General features: G+C 44.0%; 1 protein-coding gene across 1 annotated transcript in view; it reads right to left on the reverse strand.

Moving 5' to 3' along the window:
- The window catches only part of LOC129830507 (regulating synaptic membrane exocytosis protein 2-like), a 257440-nt gene that overhangs the window by 171095 nt on the left and 59918 nt on the right, over nucleotides 1–26427 (reverse strand). Inside the window, exons 11-14 of the mRNA XM_055893080.1 lie at nucleotides 24920–25055; nucleotides 24597–24695; nucleotides 23798–24403; nucleotides 12646–12749 (exon numbers count right to left, since the gene is read on the reverse strand). Of these exons, the coding sequence (XP_055749055.1) occupies nucleotides 12646–12749; nucleotides 23798–24403; nucleotides 24597–24695; nucleotides 24920–25055 (945 nt within the window). The remainder of the gene's footprint in view (nucleotides 1–12645; nucleotides 12750–23797; nucleotides 24404–24596; nucleotides 24696–24919; nucleotides 25056–26427) is intronic.

A 26427-nucleotide genomic window follows, 5' to 3' on the forward strand; every position in this document is an offset into this window, starting at 1 on the left:
TACCATTGGGTTAGGGTTAGGTAGGCTACCTGGTACCATACCATTAGCAGTCCTCTGCTGGTCCTCCCACGTCACCTCTATTACAAACCACAGGAAGAGACGGCCAGTCACACACACCAGTACATCTGCATAGCTCCTACAGCCCTCTAGTCCTATTAGGTTAACCTTCCTCTACCCTTCTAATGAAGAAGGACCTTCTATGAATCAATAGCTGGGTTGAAACAGTCCATTAAAAATCATTAAAGTGTGTAATTATATTGGAGCCTTTGAACTGGAATGAGCTCACAACACACATCTCCTCTGTCTGTAGCAATCTTCTCAAACAATAGGCTCTACCTGCAGGCCTGATGGTGCTACTGATGGCTGGTATTTTTTAGGAAGGTACACTATATAAACAAAAGTATGTGGACACTCCTTCAAATTAGTGGATTTGGCTATTTCAGCTACACCTGTTGCCGACAGGTGTATAAAATCGAACACACAGCCATGCTATCTCCTTCGAACAACATTGTCAGTAGAATGGCCTTACAGAAAAGGGGCAGCAGGTAGCCTAGTGGTTAGAGCGTTGGCCAAGTAACTGAAAGGTTGCTGGATCGTATCCCTGAGCTGACAAGGTAAACATCTGTCGTTCTGCCCCTGAACAAGGCAGTTAACCCACTGTTCCCTGGTAGGCTGTCGTTGTAAATAAGAATTTGTTCTTAACTGACTTGCCAAGTTAAATAAAGGTTAAAAAAAAGAAGCTCAGTGACCTTTAACCTGGTACTGTCATAGGATGCCGCTAGAGCTGCCCTGGGCAACTGTAAATGCTGTTCTTGTGAAATGTCTATGAGCCACAACAGCTCAGCCACACAAGCTCACAGAACGGGTCTGTTGAGTGCTGAAGCACGTAGTGTGTAAAAATCGTCTATCCTCAGTTGCAATACTCACTACTGAATTCTAAACTGCCTCTGGAAGCAATGTCAGCACAAGACCTGTTTGTCGGGGAGTTTCATGAAATGGGTTTCCATGGCCTGAGGAGGAGCACACAAGCCTAAGATTGCCAAGTGTCGGCTGGAGTGGTGTAAAGCTCTCTGTCGTTGTACTCTGGAGCAGTGGAAACGCTTTCTCTGGAGTGATGATTCACGCTTCACAATCTGGCAGTCCGACGGTCGAATCTGGGTTTGGCGGATGCCAGGAGAACGCTACCTGCCCAAATATACTGTATAGAGCATACTGTAAAGTTTGGTGGAGGAGGAGGAATAATGGTCTGGGGCTGTATTTCATGGTTTGGGCCCCTTAGTTCCAATGAAGGGAAATCCTAACGCTCCGGCATACAATGATATTCGAGATGATTCTGTGCTTCAACTTTGTGGAAACAGTTTGGGAAAGGTCCCTTCCTGTTTCAGCATGACAATACCCCCGTGCACAAAGCGAGGTCCACACATAAATGGTTTGGCCGAAATCGGTGTGGAAGAACTTGACTGGCCTGCACAGAGCCCTGACCTCAACCCCATCAAACACCTTTGGGATGAAGTGGAACGCCAACTGCGAGCCCGACCTAATCTCCCAACATCAATGCCCAACTACACTAATGCTCTCGTGGCTGAATGGAAGCAAGTCACTGCAGCAACGTTCCAACATCTAGTGGAAAGCCTTCCCAGAAGACTGGAGGTTGTTATAGCAGCAAAGGGGGGGACCAACTCCATATTAATGACTTCCCAGAAGAGTGGAGGCTGTTATAGCAGCAAAGGGGGGACCAACTCCATATTAATGACTTCCCAGAAGACTGGAGGCTGTTATAGCAGCAAAGGGGGGACCAACTCCATATTACTGACTTCCCAGAAGAGTGGAGGCTGTTATAGCAGCAAAGGGGGGGACCAACTCCATATTAAAGCCTTCCCAGAAGAGTGGAGGCTGTTATAGCAGCAAAGGGGGGGACCAACTCCATATTAATGACTTCCCAGAAGAGTGGAGGCTGTTATAGCAGCAAAGGGGGGACCAACTCCATATTAATGACTTCCCAGAAGAGTGGAGGCTGTTATAGCAGCAAAGGGGGGACCAACTTCATATTAATGACTTCCCAGAAGAGTGGAGGCTGTTATAGCAGCAAAGGGGGGGACCTACTCCATATTAATGACTTCCCAGAAGAGTGGAGGCTGTTATAGCAGCAAAGGGGGGACCAACTCCATATTAATGACTTCCCAGAAGAGTGGAGGCTGTTATAGCAGCAAGAGGGGGGGACCAACTTCATATTAATGACTTCCCAGAAGAGTGGAGGCTGTTATAGCAGCAAAGGGGGGGACCTACTCCATATTAATGACTTCCCAGAAGAGTGGAGGCTGTTATAGCAGCAAAGGGGGGGGACCAACTCCATGTTAATGACTTGCCTGAAGAGTGGAGACTATTATAGCAGCAAAGGGGGGACCAACTCCATATTAATGACTTCCCTGAAGAGTGGAGACTATTATAGCAGCAAAGGGGGGACCAACTCCATATTAATGACTTCCCTGAAGAGTGGAGACTATTATAGCAGCAAAGGGGGGACCAACTCCATATTAATGCCCATGATCTTGGAATGAGATGTTCGATGAGCAGATGTCCACATACTTTTGGTAATGTAGTGTAAGATACACAAGCTAACAATGTGAACACGGTCCAATCTTTACGATATTTATCAGCTAGCCACTTAAAACACTACCTAAAGCTTTATGCATCATTTCTAAAGCATCAACTTTCAAACAGAAAACCACACAGCATCACACATGGCGGCATACCGTCACACACACTCCCCCACTTGCCTTTTCTCGTACCCCCAGGTGTGTTCCTCCCATTACTGACTGTAGACTGGCTTCTCTCAGTGTCTTCCAGGTTGTGGGAAAGACACCGTCACATTATTGAGAAGGATGAGAGAAGACAGAGTCACATTATTGAGGAGGATGAGAGAAGACAGAGTCACATTATTGAGGAGGATGAGAGAAGACAGAGTCACATTATTGAGGAGGATGAGAGAAGACAACACAGAGTCACATTATTGAGGAGGATGAGAGAAGACAACACAGAGTCACATTATTGAGGAGGATGAGAGAAGACAGAGTCACATTATTGAGGAGGATGAGAGAAGACAGTCACATTGTCAGATTAAATGAGTGAGACACACCTGGCTCAGGAGACTGTGGTGGCGGCACAGGGGCTGGGGCTGGGTATGTGGTTGGGGTTGGCTCTGGGGCTGGAGAAGAGGTTACAACAGGGGCTGGGGCAGGGGCAGGGGCTGGCTCTGGGGAAGGGGCTGGAGGAGAGGTTACAACTGGGGCAGGTGCTGGGGCAGGGGCTGGAGGAGAGGTTACAACTGGGGCAGGTGTTGGGGCAGGGGCTGGAGGAGAAGGTACTGCTGGAGCAGGGGCTGGAGGAGAGGATACAACTGGGGCAGGTATTGGGGCAGGGGCTGGAGGAGAGGTTATAACAGGGGCTGGGGAAGGGGCTGGGGGCTGGACAGGGGGAGGAGCTTGATACTGAGCAGGGGGTGGGCCTTGGTAATATACAGGGGGCTGGTTTTGGTACTGTACAGGGGCAGATAGTTGGCGTATGAGAGGTTGTGGAGGATGTTGCTGGACAGGAATTGACTGCTGGTGTTGCAGAGGGGAGGGGACTCGGTAGTGGACTGGGTGAGGTGTTTGATACGCCATCGGTCCTCCTGTTGGGGGCGCGGCCAAGGAGGTCAGATGGTTTGAAAAGAAAAGAGAAGGACCACAAAGCACCACAATGAGCAGAAAGAAAGATGGCACAATGAAAAGAAAGATGGCACAATGAAAAGAAAGATAGCACAATGAAAAGAGACATATCTTCTATATATTCTATCTTCTATTACTGCTGGTATCTGCTGCTCTTACAGCTGCTATTTACTATCTGCTGCTGCAAACTATCATCTCCTATCTGCTGTTATTACTGCTGTTATCGACTATCTGCTGTATCTATTATATGCTACTATCTGCTGTTATCTTTTATATGCTACTATCTGCTGTATCTATTATATGCTACTATCTGCTGTTATCTATTATATGCTGCTATCTGTTGCTATCTAACTAGTTTCTTTGCTGCTATCTAACTAGTTTCTAACTATCTACTATTTGCTGCTATTACTGCTACTAACTAGTTTCTGATGCTATTACTGCTACTAACTAGTTTCTGATGTTATTACTGCTGCTAACTACTATCCACTGCTATCTAATACCTGCTGATGTATACCATCTAATGATATCTACTATATCTAGAATCTGCTGCTTTCTACTCAGCTGCTATCGACTATCTGCTGTATCTACTATCTGCTGCTGTCTACTATCTGCTGCTGTCTACTATCTGTTGTTATTACTGCTGTATCTACTATCTGCTGCTGTCTACTATCTGCTGTTATTACTGCTGTATCTACTATCTGCTGTTATTACTGCTGTATCTACTATCTGCTGTTATTACTGCTGTCTACTATCTGCTGTTATTACTGCTGCTGTCTACTATCTGCTGTTATTACTGCTGTATCTACTATCTGCTGTTATTACTGCTGCTATCTACTATCTGCTGTTATTACTGCTGTATCTACTATCTGCTGTTATTACTGCTGTATCTACTATCTGCTGTTATTACTGCTGTCTACTATCTGCTGCTATCTACTATCTGCTGTTATTACTGCTGTCTACTATCTGCTGCTGTCTACTATCTGCTGTTATTACTGCTGTCTACTATCTGCTGCTATCTACTATCTGCTGTTATTACTGCTGCTATCTGCTGTTATTACTGCTGCTATCTACTATCTGCTGTGTCTACTATCTGCTGTTATTACTGCTGTATCTACTATCTGCTGTTATTACTGCTGCTGTCTACTATCTGCTGTTATTACTGCTGCTATCTACTATCTGCTGTGTCTACTATCTGCTGTTATTACTGCTGCTATCTACTATCTGCTGTTATTACTGCTGTATCTACTATCTGCTGTTATTACTGCTGTATCTACTATCTGCTGTTATTACTGCTGTATCTACTATCTGCTGTTATTACTGCTGTATCTACTATCTGCTGTTATTACTGCTGCTATCTACTATCTGCTGTTATTACTGCTGTATCTACTATCTGCTGTTATTACTGCTGTATCTACTATCTGTTGTTATTACTGCTGCTGTCTACTATCTGCTGTTATTACTGCTGTATCTACTATCTGCTGTTATTACTGCTGTATCTACTATCTGCTGCTGTCTACTATCTGCTGTTATTACTGCTGTATCTACTATCTGTTGTTATTACTGCTGTATCTACTATCTGCTGTTATTACTGCTGCTATCTACTATCTGCTGTTATTACTGCTGTATCTACTATCTGCTGCTGTCTACTATCTGCTGTTATTACTGCTGCTGTCTACTATCTGATGTTATTACTGCTGTATCTACTATCTGCTAGTTTTACTGCTGTATCTACTATCTGCTGTTATTACTGCTGTATCTACTATCTGCTGCTGTCTACTATCTGCTGTTATTACTGCTGCTGTCTACTATCTGCTGTTATTACTGCTGCTATCTACTATCTGCTGTTATTACTGCTGCTGTCTACTATCTGCTGTTATTACTGCTGTATCTACTATCTGTTGTTATTACTTCTGTATCTACTATCTGCTGTTATTACTGCTGTATCTACTATCTGCTGCTGTCTACTATCTGCTGTTATTACTGCTGTATCTACTATCTGCTGCTGTCTACTATCTGCTGTTATTACTGCTGTATCTACTATCTGCTGCTGTCTACTATCTGCTGTTATTACTGCTGCTGTCCACTATCTGCTGTTATTACTGCTGTATCTACTATCTGTTGTTATTACTGCTGTATCTACTATCTGCTGTTATTACTGCTGCTGTCTACTATCTGCTGTTATTACTGCTGTATCTACTATCTGCTGTTATTACTGCTGCTATGTACTATCTGCTGTTATTACTGCTGTGTCTACTATCTGCTGTTATTACTGCTGCTGTCTACTATCTGCTGTTATTACTGCTGTATCTACTATCTGTTGTTATTACTGCTGATATCTACTATCTGCTGCTGTCTACTATCTGCTGTTATTACTGCTGTATCTACTATCTGCTGTTATTACTGCTGTATCTACTATCTGCTGTTATTACTGCTGTATCTACTATCTGCTGTTATTACTGCTGCTATGTACTATCTGCTGTTATTACTGCTGTGTCTACTATCTGCTGTTATTACTGCTGCTATCTACTATCTGCTGTGTCTGCTATCTGCTGTTATTACTGCTGCTATCTACTATCTGCTGTTATTACTGCTACTATCTACTATCTGTTGTTATTACTGCTGTATCTACTATCTGCTGTTATTACTGCTGTATCTACTATCTGCTGTTATTACTGCTGCTATCTACTATCTGCTGTCTACTATCTGCTGTTATTACTGCTGCTGTTATTACTGCTGTATCTACTATCTGCTGTTATTACTGCTGTATCTACTATCTGTTGTTATTACTGCTGTATCTACTATCTGCTGTTATTACTGCTGTATCTACTATCTGCTGTTATTACTGCTGCTGTCTACTATCTGCTGTTATTACTGCTGCTATCTACTATCTGCTGTTATTACTGCTGCTATCTACTATCTGTTGTTATTACTGCTGTATCTACTATATGCTGTTATTACTGCTGTATCTTCTATCTGCTGTTATTCCTGCTGTATCTACTATCTGCTGTTATTACTGCTGTATCTACTATCTGCTGTTATTACTGCTGTATCTACTATCTGCTGTTATTACTGCTGTATCTACTATCTGCTGTTATTACTGCTGCTGTCTACTATCTGCTGTTATTACTGCTGCTATGTACTATCTGCTGTTATTACTGCTGTGTCTACTATCTGCTGTTATTACTGCTGTATCTACTATCTGCTGTTATTACTGCTGTATCTACTATCTGCTGTTATTACTGCTGTATCTACTATCTGCTGTTATTACTGCTGCTGTCTACTATCTGCTGTTATTACTGCTGCTGTCTACTATCTGCTGTTATTACTGCTGCTATGTACTATCTGCTGTTATTACTGCTGTGTCTACTATCTGCTGTTATTACTGCTGTATCTACTATCTGTTGTTATTACTGCTGTATCTATTATCTGTTGTTATTACTGCTGCTATCTACTATCTGCTGTTATTACTGCTGCTATCTGCTGTCTGCTGCTGTCTACTATCTGCTGTTATTACTGCTGTATCTACTATCTGCTGTTATTACTGCTGTATCTACTATCTGCTGTTATTACTGCTGCTATCTACTATCTGCTGTTATTACTGCTGTATCTACTATCTGTTGTTATTACTGCTGCTGTCTACTATCTGCTGTTATTACTGCTGCTGTCTACTATCTGCTGTTATTACTGCTGCTATCTACTACCTGCTGTTATTACTGCTGTATCTATTATCTGTTGTTATTACTGCTGTATCTACTATCTGCTGTTATTACTGCTGTATCTATTATCTGCTGTTATTACTGCTGCTATCTACTATCTGCTGCTGTCTACTATCTGCTGTTATTACTGCTGTATCTACTATCTGCTGCTGTCTACTATCTGCTGTTATTACTGCTGTATCTACTATCTGCTGTTATTACTGCTGCTATCTACTATCTGCTGTTATTACTGCTGTATCTACTATCTGCTGCTGTCTACTATCTGCTGTTATTACTGCTGTATCTACTATCTGCTGTTATTACTGCTGTATCTACTATCTGCTGTTATTACTGCTGTGTCTGCTATCTGCTGTTATTACTGCTGTATCTACTATCTGCTGTTATTACTGCTGCTGTCTACTATCTGCTGTTATTACTGCTGTATCTACTATCTGCTGTTATCACTGCTGCTGTCTACTATCTGCTGTTATTACTGCTGATATCTACTATCTGCTGCTATCTACTATCTGCTGTTATTACTGCTGTATCTACTATCTGCTGTTATTACTGCTGTATCTACTATCTGCTGTTATTACTGCTGTATCTACTATCTGCTGTTATTACTGCTGCTGTCTACTATCTGCTGTTATTACTGCTGTATCTGCTATCTGCTGTTGTTACTGCTGTATCTACTATCTGCTGTTATTACTGCTGCTATCTACTATCTGCTGTTATTACTGCTGCTATCTACTATCTGCTGTTATTACTGCTGTATCTACTATCTACTGTTATCTACTATCTGCTGTTATTACTGCTGTATCTGCTATCTGCTGTATCTACTATCTGCTGTTATTACTGCTGTATCTACTATCTGCTGTTATTACTGCTGCTGTCTACTATCTGCTGTTATCTACTATCTGCTGTTATTACTGCTGTATCTACTATCTGCTGTTATTACTGCTGTGTCTACTATCTGCTGTTATCTACTATCTGCTGTTATTACTGCTGTATCTACTATCTGCTGTTATTACTGCTGTATCTACTATCTGCTGTTATTACTGCTGTATCTACTATCTGCTGTTATTACTGCTGCTGTCTACTATCTGCTGTTATCTACTATCTGCTGTTATTACTGCTGTATCTACTATCTCCTGTTATCTACTATCTGCTGTTATTACTGCTGTATCTACTATCTGCTGTTATTACTGCTGTATCTACTATCTGCTGTTATTACTGCTGCTATCTACTATCTGCTGTTATTACTGCTGTATCTACTATCTGCTGTTATCTACTATCTGCTGTTATTACTGCTGTATCTACTATCTGCTGTTATTACTGCTGCTGTCTACTATCTGCTGTTATTACTGCTGTGTCTACTATCTGCTGCTGTCTACTATCTGCTGCTGTCTAATATCTGCTGTTATTACTGCTGCTGTCTACTATCTGCTGTTATTACTGCTGCTGTCTACTATCTGCTGTTATTACTGCTGCTATCTACTATCTGTTGTTATTACTGCTGTATCTACTATATGCTGTTATTACCGCTGTATCTACTATCTGCTGTTATTACTGCTGTATCTACTATCTGCTGCTATTACTGCTGTATCTACTATCTGCTGTTGTTACTGCTGCTATCTACTATCTGTTGGTATTACTGCTGTATCTACTATCTGCTGTTATTACTGCTGTATCTACTATCTGTTGTTATTACTGCTGTATCTACTATCTGCTGTTATTACTGCTGTATCTACTATCTGCTGTTATTACTGCTGCTATCTGCTATCTGTTGGTATTACTGCTGTATCTACTATCTGCTGTTATTACTGCTGTATCTACTATCTGCTGCTGTCTGCTATCTGCTGTTATTACTGCTGTATCTACTATCTGCTGTTATTACTGCTGTATCTACTATCTGCTGTTATTACTGCTGCTGTCTACTATCTGCTGCTGTCTGCTATCTGCTGTTATTACTGCTGTGTCTACTATCTGCTGTTATTACTGCTGTATCTACTATCTGCTGTTATTACTGCTGCTGTCTACTATCTGCTGTTATTACTGCTGCTGTTATTACTGCTGTATCTACTATCTGCTGTTATTACTGCTGCTATCTACTATCTGCTGTTATTACTGCTGTCTGCTATCTGCTGTTATTACTGCTGCTGTTATTACTGCTGTATCTATTATCTGCTGTTATTACTGCTGCTGTCTACTATCTGCTGTTATTACTGCTGTATCTACTATCTGCTGTTATTACTGCTGTCTGCTATCTGCTGTTATTACTGCTGTCTACTATCTGCTTTTATTACTGCTGCTGTCTACTATCTGCTGTTATTACTGCTGTATCTACTATCTGCTGTTATTACTGCTGTATCTACTATCTGTTGTTATTACTGCTGCTGTCTACTATCTGCTGTTATTACTGCTGCTGTCTACTATCTGCTGTTATTACTGCTGTATCTACTATCTGCTGTTATTACTGCTGCTGTCTACTATCTGTTGTTATTACTGCTGTATCTACTATCTGCTGCTATTACTGCTGCTATCTGCTGTTATTACTGCTGTATCTACTATCTGCTGCTGTCTACTATCTGTTGTTATTACTGCTGTATCTACTATCTGTTGTTATTACTGCTGCTATCTACTATCTGCTGTTATTACTGCTGCTATCTGCTGTCTGCTGCTGTCTACTATCTGCTGTTATTACTGCTGCTGTTATTACTGCTGTATCTATTATCTGCTGTTATTACTGCTGCTATCTGCTGTCTGCTGCTGTCTACTATCTGCTGTTATTACTGCTGCTGTTATTACTGCTGTATCTATTATCTGCTGTTATTACTGCTGCTGTCTACTATCTGCTGTTATTACTGCTGTATCTACTATCTGCTGTTATTACTGCTGTCTGCTATCTGCTGTTATTACTGCTGTCTACTATCTGCTTTTATTACTGCTGCTGTCTACTATCTGCTGTTATTACTGCTGTATCTACTATCTGCTGTTATTACTGCTGTATCTACTATCTGTTGTTATTACTGCTGCTGTCTACTATCTGCTGTTATTACTGCTGCTGTCTACTATCTGCTGTTATTACTGCTGTATCTACTATCTGCTGTTATTACTGCTGCTGTCTACTATCTGTTGTTATTACTGCTGTATCTACTATCTGCTGCTATTACTGCTGCTATCTGCTGTTATTACTGCTGTATCTACTATCTGCTGCTGTCTACTATCTGTTGTTATTACTGCTGTATCTACTATCTGTTGTTATTACTGCTGCTATCTACTATCTGCTGTTATTACTGCTGCTGTCTACTATCTGCTGTTATTACTGCTGTATCTACTATCTGCTGTTATTACTGCTGTATCTACTATCTGCTGCTGTCTACTATCTGTTGTTATTACTGCTGCTGTCTACTATCTGCTGTTATTACTGCTGCTGTCTACTATCTGCTGTTATTATTGCTGTATCTACTATCTGCTGTTATCTATTACTGTGTAGAGACAGGGAACTTAACAGGAAGGGAAAAGCACAGGGCACAATGGACACCAGCTAACAGTAATGACAGATGAGGAGACATGGACTTGGCCTTGTTAGGGACTGCTCTGTAGAACTAGGGGCTGGACTAGCAGGTACAGAACATGACAGACTAGGAGACATGGACTTGGCCTTGTTAGGGACTGCTCTGTAGAACTAGGGGCTGGACTAGCAGGTATAGAACATGACAGACTAGGAGACATGGACTTGGCCTTGTTGGTGCTCTTCAGAACTAGAGGCCAGACTAGCAGGTACAGAACATGACAGACTAGGAGACATGGACTTGGCCTTGTTAGGGACTGCTCTGTAGAACTAGGGGCTGGACTAGCAGGTATAGAACATGACAGACTAGGAGACATGGACTTGGCCTTGTTGGTGCTCTTCAGAACTAGAGGCCAGACTAGCAGGTACAGAACATGACAGACTAGGAGACATGGACTTGGCCTTGTTAGGGACTGCTCTACTACTCTCCAGACTAGCAGGTACAGACCTTGATAAGAATTATTAATCTCCTCTCCATCTTCTGGGCAATAAGAAAGGGAACCAAGCTGTGATGTTATGTCACAATATACACAAATGTAAAATCATTGACATTTCTATTTTGTCAGACGTTATAGTACTGAATTCTACTACATGATAGTAACATGGTATAGTAGTGACTTCTACTACAGGGTAGTAACATGGTATAGTAGTGACTTCTACTACATGGTAGTAACATGGTATAGTAGTGACTACTACTACATGGTAGTAACATGGTCTAGTAGTGACTACTACTACATGGTAGTAACATGGTCTAGTAGTGACTACTACATGGTAGTAACATGGTCTAGTAGTGACTACTACATGGTAGTAACATGGCCTAGTAGTGACTTCTACTACATGGTAGTAACATGGTCTAGTAGTGACTACTACTACATGGTAGTAACATGGTCTAGTAGTGACTACTACTACAGGGTAGTAACATGGTATAGTAGTGACTTCTACTACATGGTAGTAACATGGTATAGTAGTGACTACTACTACATGGTAGTAACATGGTCTAGTAGTGACTACTACTACATGGTAGTAACATGGTCTAGTAGTGACTACTACTACATGGTAGTAACATGGTCTAGTAGTGACTACTACATGGTAGTAACATGGCCTAGTAGTGATTACTACATGGTAGTAACATGGCCTAGTAGTGATTACTACTACATGGTAGTAACATGGCCTAGTAGTGACTACTACTACATGGTAGTAACATGGTCTATTAGTGACTACTACTACATGGTAGTAACATGGTCTAGTGGTGACTACTACTACATGGTAGTAACATGGTCTAGTAGTGACTACTACTACATGGTAGTAACATGGTCTAGTAGTGACTACTACTACATGGTAGTAACATGGTATAGTAGTGACTACTACTACATGGTAGTAACATGGTCTAGTAGTGACTACTACTACATGGTAGTAACATGGTCTAGTAGTGACTACTACATGGTAGTAACATGGCCTAGTAGTGACTACTACTACATGGTAGTAACATGGTCTGTTATTTATATTGTACAGTATGTTGATGGGAATGTCTGACTTGAGATATTGGAGAGAAACACTTCACTGACTAACTTTAAAGAGCAGAATGTTGTGTGTGCAGAGAAGTTGTATTTTCTTTCCACAGAAAGTTTTGATGAAGTATCATCCTTGCAGAGAAAGCTGGTTTACTCACTTCGATCCAGCGAGCCCTTGGGTGGGACGTTGGGTAACTGTCGTCCTCTTTGATGAGACACTGGGGAACCGGTTGTGCTGGTTTGGACCAAGTAAGTGTTCATCCTGTTGGACAGTGAGTTGTTAGCCCTGGACCTAAGGTTATTCGTTATGGGAGAGGTCGCTTCTCTGGTCTCTCCTCTGCATGTTACGGGGTCTGAGCCGCAGAAGCCTCCCACCATTAGCTCTGACAAGTTGAAAACCCTAGTCATTGGCGACTCCATTACCCGCAGTATTAGACTAAAAATTAATAATCCAGGGGGCAGGGCTACCAACGTTAAGGCTAATCTGAAGAGGGTGATGGCTAAGGCTAAAACTGGCGAGTATAGAGATATTGTTATCCACGTCAGCACCGACGATGTTCAGATGAAACAGTAAGAGATCACCAAGCACAACAGAGCTTCAGCGTGTAAATCAGCTAGAAAGATGTGTCGGCATCGAGTAATTGTCTCTGGCCCCCTCCCAGTTAGGGGGAGTGATGAGCTCTACAGCAGAGTCTCTGGCCCCCTCCCAGATAGGGGGAGTGATGAGCTCTACAGCAGAGTCTCTGGCCCCCTCCCAGTTAGGGGGAGTGATGAGCTCTACAGCAGAGTCTCTGGCCCCTCCCAGTTAGGGGGAGTGACGAGCTCTACAGCAGAGTCTCTGGCCCCCTCCCAGATAGGGGGAGTGGCAGAGTCACACAGCTCAATCGCTGGTTGAAAACTGTTTTCTGCCCCTCCAAAAAGGGGACTCACCCACAAACAGAACCAAGCCTGGCCTGCTGAGGAGTGACGGACTCCATCTTAGCTGGAGGCGTGCTCTCATCATATCTATCAACATAGAAAGGGCTCTAACTCCTCTAGCTCCACAATGAGATCGGGTGCAGGCCAGGCAGCAGGCTGTCAGCCAGCCTGCCAGCTTAGTGGAGTCTGCCACTAGCACAGTCAGTGTAGTCAGCTCAGCTATCCCCATTGAGACCGTGTCTGTGCCTCGACCTAGGTTGGGCAAAACTAAACATGGCGGTGTTTGCTTTAGCAATCTCCCTGGAATAAAGACCTCCTCCATGCCTGTAATTATTGAAAGAGATTGTGATATCTCACATCTCAAAATAGGGCTACTTGCCCTCCCGAGTGGCGCAGTGGTCTAAGGCACTGCATCGCTGTGCTACTAGAGATCCTGGTTCGTGTCCAGGCTCTGTCGGAGCCAACCGCGACCGGGAGACCCATGGGCGGCGCACAATTGGCCCAGCGTCGTCCGGGTTAGGGGAGGGTGTGGCCGACATGGATGTTCCTGTCCCATCTATTGACTCATGTGGCGGGCCAGGCGCAATGCACGCCAGCTGTACAGTGTTTCCTCCAACACATTGGTGCGGCTGGCTTCCGGGTTAAGCGGGCGTTGTCAGAAGCAGTGCGGCTTGGTTGGGTTGTGTTTTGGAGGACGCACGGCTTCGTATGGGAGTTGCAGCTATGGAACAAGACTGTAACTACCAATTGGATATCACGAAACTTGGGGGAAAAGGGGGTAACAAAAAATATGGCTACGTAATGTTAGATCCATCACTTCCAAGGCAGTTATAGTCAATGAACTGATCATAGTCTTGATGTGATTGGCCTGACTGAAACATGTCTTGTGAATAGGGGGCGCTGTTTTCACTTTGGAAAGAATCGTGCCCAAATTAAACGGCCTCGTACTCTGTTCTAGATCGTACAATATGCATATTATTATTACTATTGGACAGAAAACACTCTGAAGTTTCTAAAACTGTTTGAATTATATCAGTGAGTAAAACAGAACTCATTTGGCAGCAAACTTCCATACAGGAAGGGAATATTTTGAAAATGAGGCTCTGTGTCAGGGCCTGCCTATTCAACTGGCTTTTATTTATGGATCTGTATGCACTTCATACGCCTTCCACTAGATGTCAACAGGCAGTAGAAGGTTGAATGGGGTTTCTAGCTTGATCTGAGACCGAATGAGAGCTTTTGGAGTGACAGGTCCGCTCTTTTGTCAGTATTCAACTGCGCACCAGGGAACCTCACATTGTCCTCTGAAAAGCGTTCAGTATACACTACGAATTCCTCCGGCTCTCATTTTATTGGATACATATGAGAAGAACATCATAAAGTAGGATTTTCAACCGAGTTTGACCAGTTTATTCAATGTTTATTGGGAATTTGGGAATTTTTCGTTCCATGCGCCAAGAGATGATGGACACGTGCGCTCCACAATGCTAGCCAAAGTTGCTAATTCAACAGAAGAAATGGACATTCTAAAACCAAACAACGATTTATTCTGGACCTAGGACTCCTTGCACAACATTCTGATGGAAGATCAGCAAAAGTAGGAGAATATTTATGATGTTATTTCGTATTTCTGTGTAATATGTTGGCTCCAACACGGCGGAGAATAGGTGAGCGCTGTCTCACAATAATGCATTCTGTATGTTGTAGTAAAGTTATTTTTTTTTTAAATCTAACAGCGGTTGCATTAATCCTGATGAATTTACTGTGTTATATGTGGCCTCTCCTCCTGGTTACACTAGTGACCACATCCTCCGCAGGTGTTGCTAACATTTACGAAAATGTAACTACGTTTTCTGTTTTTTAATGACTGCGTTTTCATCTTTTGAGCTTCTAGTCATGAAATCTATGGATCAATCAATCACTTTTTATAAAGTGGGGCTCCTGGACTGTATACAGCGTTCCTCACTTCACATTTTTGGTGACTTTTAATATTCACATGGAAAAGTCCAAAGACCCACTCCAAAAGGCATCATCAACTCAGTGGGTTTTTCCCAACATGTCTCCAGACCTACTCACTGCCACAGTCATACTCTGGACCTAGTTTTGTCCCATGGAATAAATATAGTGGATCTTAAAGTTTTTTCCTTTTATAATCTTATTATGTTTGCAATTGCAACAAATAATCTGCTTAGACCCCAACCAAGGATCATCAAAAGTCGTGCTATGATATGTCGGACAACACAAAGATTCCTAGATGCCCTTCCAGACTCTCTCCACCTACCCAAGGACGACGGATTACAACCTGAGGAACTAAATTTAACCTTGTGTAATACGCTAGATGCAGTAGCACCCCTAAAAACAAAAAAACATTTATCACAAGACATTATCTCCCTGGTATACAGAAAATACCTTAACCCTGAAGCAAGCTTCCAGAAAATTGGAAGGGAAATGGTGCTCCACCAAACTGGAAGTCTTCTGACTAGCTTGAAAGACAGTACCGTGCAATATCGAAGAGCCCTCAATGTTGCTTGATCATCCTATTTTTCCAACCTAATTGAGGAGAATAAGAACAATCCAAAATACATTTTTGATACTGTTGCAAAGCTGACTAAAAAGCAGCATTCCCCAAGAGAGGATGGCTTTCACTTCAGCAGTGATGAATTTATGAACTTCTTTGACGAAAAGATCATGATCATTAGAAAGCAAATTACGGACTCCTCTTTGAATCTGCATATTTCTCCAAAGCTCAGTTGTCCTGAGTCTGCACAACACTGCCAGGACCTAGGATCAATGGAGACACTCAAGTTTTTTAATCCTATATCTCTTGACACGTTCATGAAAATAGTCATGGCCTCTAAACCTTCAAGCTGCATACTGGACCCTATTCCAACTAAACTACTGAAAGAGCTGCTTCCTGTGCTTGGCCCTCCTATGTCGAACAAAATAAACGGTTCCCTATCCACAGGATCCAATCCAAACTCACTAAAAATGGCACTAATAAAGGATCTCCTGAAAAAGCAAAACCTTGACAAAGAAAATGTAAAAAAACTTTTGGCCTATATCGAATCTCCCATTTCTCGCAAAAATGTTAGAAAAAGCTGTTGCGCAACAACTCACTGCCTTCCTGAAGATAAACGATGTATACAAAATGCTTCAGTCTGGTTTTAGCCACATCGTAGCACTGAGACTGCACTCGTGAAGGTGATAAATTACCTTTTAACGGCATCAGACCAAGGCTCTACATCTGTCCTCGTGCTCCTAGACCTTAGTGCTGCTTTTGACCATCGATCACCACATTCTTTTGGAGAGATTGGATACCCAAATTGGTCTACACGGACAAGTTCTGGCCTGGTTTAGATCTTATCTGTCGGAAAGATATCAGTTTGTCTCTGTGGATGGTTTGTCCGCTGACAAATCAATTGTACGTTTCGGTGTTCCTCAAGGTTCCGTTTTAGGACCACTATTGTTTTCACTATATACTTTACCTCTTGGTGATGTCATTCGGAAACATAGTGTTAACTTTCACTGCTATGCGGATGATACACAGCTGTACATTTCAATGAAACATGGTGAAGCCCCAAAATTGCCTTTCCTGGAAGCCTGTGTTTCAGACATAAGGAAGTGGATGGCAGCAAATGTTTTACTTTTAAACTTGGACAAAACAGAGATGCTAGTTCTAGGTCCCAAGAAATCAAGAGATCTTCTGTTGGATCTGACAATTAATCTTGATGGTTGTAAAGTTGTCTCAAATTAAACTGTGAAGGACCTCTGCGTTACTCTGGACTCTGATCTCTCTTTTGACGAACGATGTTGTTGTTTGACGAACGAATCAAGAGTATTTCATGGACAGCTTTTTCGATCTTCGTAACACTGCAAAAATCAGAAACGTTTTGTCCAAAAAGGATGTAGAAAAAAACTAATCCATGCTATTATCACTTCTAGATTAGACTACTGCAATGCTCTACTTCCCGGCTACCCGGATAAAGCACTAAATAAACTTTAGTTAGTGCTATAATCTTGACTAGAACCAAAAATGTGATCATATTACTCCAGTGCTAGCCTCTGTACACTTCCTGTTAAGGCAAGGGCTAATATAAAGGTTTTACTGCTAACCTACAATGCATTACATGGGCTTACTCCTACCTATCTCTCCAATTTGGTCCTGCTGTACATACCTACACGTACGCTACGGTCACAACACGCAGGCCTCCTTACTGTTCCTAGAATTTCTAAGCAAACAGCTCAATTTTTATGTAATGGTTTACCTTCCCATGTGAGAGACGCAGACTCGGTCTCGACGCTTAAGTCTTTATTGAAGACTCATCTCTTCATCAGGACCTATGATTGATTGTAGTCTGGCCCAGGGGTGTGAAGGTGAAAGGAAAGGTACTGGAGCGACAAACCGCCATTGTTGTCTCTGCCTGGCCGGTTCACCTCTCTCCACTGGGATTCTCTGCCTCTGACCCTATTACGGAGTCTGAGTAACTGGCTTACTAGTGCTCTTCAATACCGTCCCAAGGAGGGGTGCGTCACTGATGTGATCTTCCTGTCCAGGTTGGCACCCCCTCGGGTTCGTGCCATGGGGGAGATCTTCGTGGGCTGTACTCAGCCTTATTTCAGGCTAGTACGTTTGCGGTTATCCCTCTAGTGGTGTGGGGGCTGTGCTTTGGCAAAGTGGGTGGGGTCATATCCTGCCTGGTTGGCCCTGTCCGGGGGAATCGTCAGACGGGGCCACAGTGTCTCCCGACCCCTCCTGTCTCAGCCTCCAGTATCTATGCTGCAATAGTTTGTGTCGGGGAGCTAGGGTCAGTCGGTTATATCTGATGTAATTGTCCTGTCTTATCCGGTATCCTGTGTGAATTTAAGTATGCTCCTTCTAAATCTCTCTCTCTCCCTCTCCCTCTCCCTCCCCTCCCAGGATCATGCCTCAGGACTACTTCGCCTAATGATTCCTTGCTGTGCCCAGTCCACCTGGTCGTGCAGCTGCTCAAGTTTCAACTGTTTTGCCTGCAGCTATGGAACCATGACCTGTTCACCGGATATGCTACCTTGTCCCGGACCTGCTGTTTTCGACTCTCCCTCTCTCTATCACCCTCTCTCTACCGCACATGCTGTCTCGAATTTTGAAAGCTCGGCTATGAAAAGCCAACTGACATTTACTCCTGAGGTGCTGACCTGTTGCACCCTCTGTTGCACCCTCTACAACCACTGTGATTATTATTATTTGACCCTGCTGGTCAGCTATGAACATCTTGGCCATGAACTGTTATAATCTCCACCCGGTACAACAGAAGAGGACTGGCCACCCCTCAGAGCCTGATTCCTCTCTAGGTTTCTTGCTAGGGTCCTGCCTTTCTAGGGAGTTTTCCTAGCCACTGTGCTTCTGCATCTGCATTGCTTGCTGTTTGGGATTTTAGGCTGGGTTTCTGTATTGCACTTTGTGACATCGGCTGATGAAAAAGGGCTTTATAAATACATTTGATTGATTGATGCTATGGGGATGCTTTTCAGTGACAGGGACTGGGAGACTAGTCAGGATCAAGGGAAAGATGAATGGAGCAAAGTACAGAGAGATCCTTCGTGAAAACCTGCTACAGATCACTCAGGACCTTAGACTAGGGCAAAGGTTCACCTTCCAACAGCACAATGACCGTAAGCACCCAGCCAAGACAATGCAAGAGTGGCTTCGGGACAAGTCTCTGAATGTCCTTGAGTGGCCTGGCTTGGACAAAAGGAACACCTATGTGAGGATGCTGTTAATTGACTACAGCTCAGCGTTCAACACCTTAGTGTTCAACACCTTAGTGTTCAACACCATGTCCACCCCCAGGTGGTAGGGCAGGCACCAACACATCTGCCACGCTGATCCTCAACACTGGGGCCCCTCGGGTGCGTGCTTAGTCCCCCCCTGTACTCCCTGTTAACCCACGGCTGTGTGGCCAAGCACGACTCCAACACCATCATTAAGTTTGCTGACGACACAACAATGGCAGGCCTGATCACCGACAACTATGAGGAGGTCAGAGACACTGGTGGTGCCAGGAAAACAACCTATCTCTCAATGTGAACATGACAAAGGAGCTGATCTAGACTATAGGAAAAGGAAGGCCGAACAGATTCCCATTCACATCAATGGGACTGAAGTGGAGTGGGTTGAGAGCTTCAAGTTCCTTAGTGTCCACATCACCAACAAACGATCATGGTCTAAGCACACCAAGACAGTCGTGAAGAGGGCACGACAAAACCTATTCCCCCTCAAGAGCCTAAAAAGATTTGACATAGGTCCCCAGATCCTCAAAAAGTTATACAGCTGCACCATCGAGAGCATCCTGCTTGGTTGCACCACCGCCTGGTATGGCAACTGCTCAGCATCTGACCATAAGGCACTACAGCGTGTTCTGCGTATGGCCCAATACATCACTGGGGCCAAGCTTCCTAACATCTACTAGGCGGTGTCAGAGGAAAGCCACACAAATTGTCAAAGACTTCAGTCACCCAAGTCATAGACTGTTCTCTCTGCTACTGCACGGCAAGCGGTACCGGAGCGCCAAGTCGCCAAGTCTAGAACCAAAAGGCTCATTAACATATTCTACCTCCAATATATATATTTTGGACTGTATTTTTGGTTAAGGGCTTGTAATTTAGCATTTCACAGGTAAGGTCAACACCTGTTGTATTCAGCGCATGTGACAAATAAAAATGTATTTGATTAGATTGATGAGGGGGAAAAAATATTTAATCCATTTTAACATAAGGCTGTAATGTAACAAAATGTTGAAAAAGTGAAGGGGTCTGAATACAATCCGAATGCACTGTATGAACTTTATTAACTCACTAAGACCCGAGAAATGACTCACTAAGACCCCAGAATTTAACCTCTCTTGGGTAAGGGGCAGAATTTTCACGTCCGGATGAAAAGCGTGCCCAAAGTAAACTGCCTGTTACTCAGGCCCAGAAGCCAGGCTATGCATATAATTGGTAGATTTGGATAGAAAATACTCTAACGTTTCTAAAACTGTTAAAAATATGTCTGTGAGTATAACAGAACTGATATGGCAGGCGAAACCCCACCCCCCCAAAAAAAAATTATGCCAACACTGTTTCCAATGGCTGTCACATTTATCATGAGGCGAAATCCTCCCAGATTGCAGTTCCTAGGGCTTCCACTAGATGTCAACAGTCTTTAGAAAGAGTTTTATGCTGGTTTTTAGAAAAATGAGCCAAAAACTGGCTCTCATGACGACCGCCACAAGAAAGGAAGAACCAGAGTTACTGCAACAGAGGATAAGTTCATTAGAATTATCAGCCTCAGAAATTGCAGCCCAAATAAATGCTTCCCAAAGATCAAGTAACAGACACATCTCAACATCAACTGTTTAGAGGAGACTACGTGAATCAAGCCTTCATGGTCGAATTGCGACCACTACAAAAGGACAACAATAATAAGAAGAGACTTTCTTGGGCCAAGAAACACGAGCAATGAACATTAGACAGGTGGAAATCTGTCCTTTGGTCTGATGAGTCCAAATTTCAGATTTTTGGTTCCAACCGCCGTGTCTATGTGAGACACAGAGTAGGTGAAGGGTTGATCTCCACGTGTGTGGTTCCCACGTGAAGCAAGGAGGAGAAGGTGTGATGGTGTTGGGGCGCTTTGCTGGTGACACTGTCTCTGATTTATTTAGAATTCAAGGCACAGTCAACCAGCATGGCTACCACAGCATTCTGCAGCGATACACCATCCCATCTGGTTTGCGCTTAGTGGGACTATCATTTGTTTTTCAACAGGACAATGACCCAAAACACATCTCCAGGCTGTGTAAGGGATATTTAACCAAGAAGGAGAGTGATGGAGTGCTACATCAGATGACCTGGCCTCCACAATCGCCCGACCTCAGCCCAATTTAGATGGTGTGGACGGAGGAGTGAAGGAAAACCAGCCAACATATGTGGGAACTTCTTCAAGATAGTTGGAAAAGAATTCCTCATGATTCCTGGTTGAGAGAATGCCAACAATGTGCAAAGCTCTCTTCAAGGCTAAGGGTGGTAACTTTGAAGAATGTCAAATATAAAATATATTTTGATTTGTTTAAAACTTTTTTGGTTACTACATGATTCCATATGTGTTATTTCATAGTTTTGATGTCTTCACTATTCTACAATGTAGAAAATAGTCAAAATAAAGAAAAACCCTTGAATGAGTAGGTGTGTCCAAACTTCTGACTGGTACTGTATATACTTTATATAATTCTATTGTTCGCTTGCTTGAGGTAGAGTGCCTCATGATAAGCTGTAAACCACATCTAAATTTTTGTAGCCGTCTATTTACCACCAAAAACTGATGCTGGCACTAAGACCGCACTCATTAAGGCCATAAGCGAAAAAGAAAATGCTCATCCAGAACCATTGGTCCTAGTGGGACTTTAATGCAGGCAAACTTAAAACCGTTTGACATAATTTCTACCAGCAAGGGGGAAAAAATCTAAACCACCTTTACTCCACACACAGAGGCGCATACAATGCTCTCCTTTGAACTACCTTTGAAAAATCTGATCCTAATTCTATCCCCCTGCTCCCTGCTTACAAGCAAAAAGTAAAGCAGGAAGTACCAGTGACTCGCTAAATACAGAAGTGGTCAGATGACACGAATAATACGTTACAGGACTGTTTTGCTAGCACAGACTGGAAAATGTTCACCCACAACTGTGTGGCTATGCACAACACCATCATTATGTCTGCTGACGACACAACGGTAGTAGGCCTGATCACCGACAACGACGAGACAGCCTATAGGGAGGTCAGAGACCTGGCAGTGTGTTGCCAGGACAACAACCTCTCCCTCAATGTGAGCAACACAAAAGAGATGATCGTGGACTACAGGAAAAGGAGGGCCGAACACACCCCGATTCACATTGACGGGGCTGTAGTGGAGCGGTCACCCGGATTATTTACATTGACACCCCCCCCTTTTGTTTTTACATCGCTGCTCCTCGCTGTTTATTATCTATGTCACTTTATCCCTACCTACATGTCCACTGCTGCTCCTCGCTGTTTATTATCTATGTCACTTTATCCCTACCTACATGTACACTGCTGCTCCTCACTGTTTATTATCTATGTCACTTTATCCCTACCTACATGTACATGTAACAGACAGCAGGGGTTCAAACTGTAGAACCCAGTTCCTACATTTGAATATAAAAATCGATTTTATCAAACGTAACGATGCTACATTTTATCTCTGGGACCCTCAGGATGACAAATCACAGCCAGATTACTGAATGTCAGTACATTATTTACCTTCAGAGGTGAATGTATCAAACCAGTTGCCATGATAGTGTTATTGTTGTGCACTCTCCTCAAACAATAGCATGGTATTTTTTCACTGTAATAGCTACTGTAAATTGGACACTGCAGTTAGATTACCAATATATAAACTTTCTGCCTATATAAGACATGTCTATGTCCCGGAAAGTTGGCTGTTGTTTAAAACGTAATTCTTGTCACATTAGCAACAACCGTCCTGGTTTAGGGACACCAATCCCGTATAGGTTAAGGGCTTGTAAGTAAGCATTTCATGGTAAGGTCTACACCTGTTGTATTCGGAGCATTTGACAAATCATATTTGAAGATTTCATTTGATCTACATCTGAATAGGGTGAGAAAGGGTGATGTTAGTGTGGGTTAAGGCAGAGACATATAATAGATATCTAATTATATCTACATTATTCCGACCCCTTGACTTTTTCCACATTATCTTCACTAGGGTAGGGGGCAGCATTCAGAATTTTGGATGAAAAGCGTTTCCAAATTAAACTGCCTGCTACTCACGCCCAGAAGCTAGGATATGCATATAATTAGTAGATGTGGATAGAAAACACTCTAAAGTTTCCAAAACTGTTAAAATAATATTTGTGAGTATAACAGAACTGATATGGCAGGCGAAAACCTGAGGAAAATCCAACCAGGAAGTACTATTATTTTGAAAGGCTGTTTTTCCATTGAAAGCCTATCCACCATACAAAGACTTAGGACCCAGTTCACGATCTCTATGGCTTCCTCTACATGTGACCAGTCTTTAAGATTGTTTCAGGCTTTTACTCTGAAAAAATTAGAGAGATACAGCACTTTCAATGAGTGGACAGCGGACATTTCCAGACACGAGTCCAGCGCGTGATCGGGAACGCACCTTTCTTGTTTCTCCTTTTCTATTGACGAAGCTTTTGTCCGGTTGAAATATTATTGATTATTTATGACAAAAACAACCTGAAGATTGATTTTTAACATCGTTTGACATGTTTCTACTAACTTTTATTGTACTTTTTTGACTTTTCGTCTTGATGTTGAGAGTGCGCTCGTGCCTTTGGATTTCTGAACTAAGCGCACTAACAAAACTGAGGTTTCTTGGACATAAAGAGGGTCTTCTGTTTGATCTCAGGGTGTAGGGGGAGAAAGGGGGAGACCCTGGTCTTCTGGTTGATCTCAGGGTGTTGGGGGGGAAAGGGGGAGACCCTGGTCTTCTGGTTGATCTCAGGGTGTAGGGGGAGAAAGGGGGAGACCCTGGTCTTCTGGTTGATCTCAGGGTGTAGGGGGAGAAAGGGGGAGACCCTGGTCTTCTGGTTGATCTCAGGGTGTAGGGGGAGAAAGGGGGAGACCCTGGTCTTCTGTTTGATCTCAGGGTGAAGGGGGAGAAAGGGGGAGACCCTGGTCTTCTGGTTGATATCAGGGTGTAGGGGGAGAAAGGGGGAGACCCTGGTCTTCTGGTTGATCTCAGGGTGTAGGGGGAGAAAGGGGGAGACCCTGGTCTTCTGGTTGATCTCAGGGTCAAGGGGGAGAAAGGGGGAGACCCTGGTCTTCTGGTTGATCTCAGGGTGTAGGGGGAGAAAGGGGGAGACCCTGGTCTTCTGGTTGATCTCAGGGTGTAGGGGGAGAAAGGGGGAGACCCTGGTCTTCTGGTTGATCTCAGGGTGTAGGGGGAGAAAGGGGGAGACCCTGGTCTTTCTGTCATGGTCTTGTAAAAACTACAGTCATCAGCTTCTCTGTTCATTCTAGGTTCATGTTGCTGTGAAAAAGTAACTATTCACACTGAGACTACAATGTGTCTGGTTTCAACATAGTGTGTATGGTTTGGTTTATACATAGTGTGTATGGATGCGTAGCTGTGTAGACTACATAGTGTGTATGGTTTTTGTACCTGTCTGGTGAGTAGCAGTCTTCAGACAAGCGATGCCGGTCCATCCGACCTGAGCTAAAAGAAAGCGGTCCCCCTCGCATGCCGTGGTCCAAACTACGACTAAATGGGACATAGAAAAAACTGTTTGAGTTCGGGTTAGGGTTGTATAACAGTACGTCTGTGGAGGGGGAACACTGGGCGACCGTGACCAGGTCCTGGCCTTGGCAGACCAAGAGGTTAGGGTTGGATAACAGTACGTCTGTGGAGGGGGAACACTGAACGACTGAGATTGGGTCTTGGCCTTGGCAGACCGGGAGGTTAGGGTTTGGGTTGGATTACTGTACCTCTGTGGAGGGGGAAGACTTGGCGACCGTGACCAGGTCCTGGCCATGTCAGAGTGGGAGGTGTAGTTGGAGGACATGACCTGTTCTGGAACAGACAGCGTGGAGCTCTGGAAGTCCCTGCCGTTATGTCTGTAGTCTGGGGAGGAGAGGACAGACAGACAGACAAGTTAGAGGAGGAAGTCTGGGGAGGAGAGGACAGACAGACAAGTTAGAGGACGAAGTCTGGGGAGGAGAGGACAGACAGACAAGTTAGAGGAGGAAGTCTGGGGAGAAGAGGACAGACTGACAGGTTAGAGGAGGAAGTCTAGGGAAGAGAGGACAGACAGGTTAGAGGAGGAAGTCTAGGGAAGAGAGGACAGACAGGTTAGAGGAGGAAGTCTGGGGAGGAGAGGACAGACAGACAGTTTAGAGGAGGAAGCAAAACAGACCCGCAACACAATAGATGTTGAGTGGAGGGGGAGAGGAGGGAGTGGAGGGTGAGAAGGGGATAGGGGGGGGAGAAAGGGAGTGAAGGGTGAGAAGGGGATAGGAGGGGGAGAGAGAGGGAGTGGAGGGTGAGAAGGGGATAGGAGGGGGAGAGAGGGAGTGGAGGGGGAGAGAAAGGGAGTAGAGGGGGAGAAGGGGATAGGGGGGGAGAAAGGGAGTGGAGGGTGAGAAGGGGATAGGAGGGGGAGAGAGAGGGAGTGGAGGGTGAGAAGGGGATAGGAGGGGGAGAGAGGGCGTGGAGGGCGATTGGAGGGGAAGAAGGGATTGGGGTGGGAAAGAGAGTGGAGAGAGAGTGGGAGTGGGAGAGAGAGGGATTGGATGGGGAGAGAGCAGGAGTGGGGGAGAGAGGGGGAGTGGAGATAGTGGAAGGGGAGAGAGAGGGAGGGAAGGTTGAGAGAGAGAGAGTGGAGGGCAGGGAGAGTGAGAGGGAATGGAGGCATTGAGCGAGGGGAGAGAGGGAGTGGAAGAGGAGAATGAGGGAGCGGAGAGGGAGAAAGCACTAGTGGGTGAGAGAGGGATTAAATGGGGTGGAAGGGAGTGGAGGATAGGGGGAAAGGACGGGGAGAGTGTGTAGGAGGGGGAGAGATAGGGAGTTAAAGAGGGATAGGAGGGGGAGAGAAGGGTATTAGAGGGGAAGAAGGGATAGGAGTGGGAAATAGAGTGAGTGCAGGAGGAGAGGGGGAGAGGAAATTGGGAGAGAAAGAGAGTGTAGGACAGGAGGGGGAGAGAAGGGAGTGGAAGGGGAGAGTAGGAGTGGAGGGGAGATTGAGGGGGAGAGGGAGGGAGTGGAGGGGTAGTGAGAGGGAGTGGAGGATAGGACGAGGAGAGAAGGGAGTGGAGGGGTAGTGAGCGGTAGTGAGCTGTAGTGGGAGATAAAGAGATTAGATGGAGATAGAGGGAGGGGAGGTTGAAAAAGTGAGTGGAGGGGAGGGAGAGAGCGAGGGAGTTGAGGAGGTGAGAGAGGGAGTGGAGGGAGAGAGAGTGTGGAGGGGGGAGAGAGGGAGTGGAGGGAGTGGAGGGGG

Source organism: Salvelinus fontinalis, chromosome 32 (assembly GCF_029448725.1).
Source record: "Salvelinus fontinalis isolate EN_2023a chromosome 32, ASM2944872v1, whole genome shotgun sequence".
NCBI lineage: Eukaryota > Metazoa > Chordata > Actinopteri > Salmoniformes > Salmonidae > Salvelinus > Salvelinus fontinalis.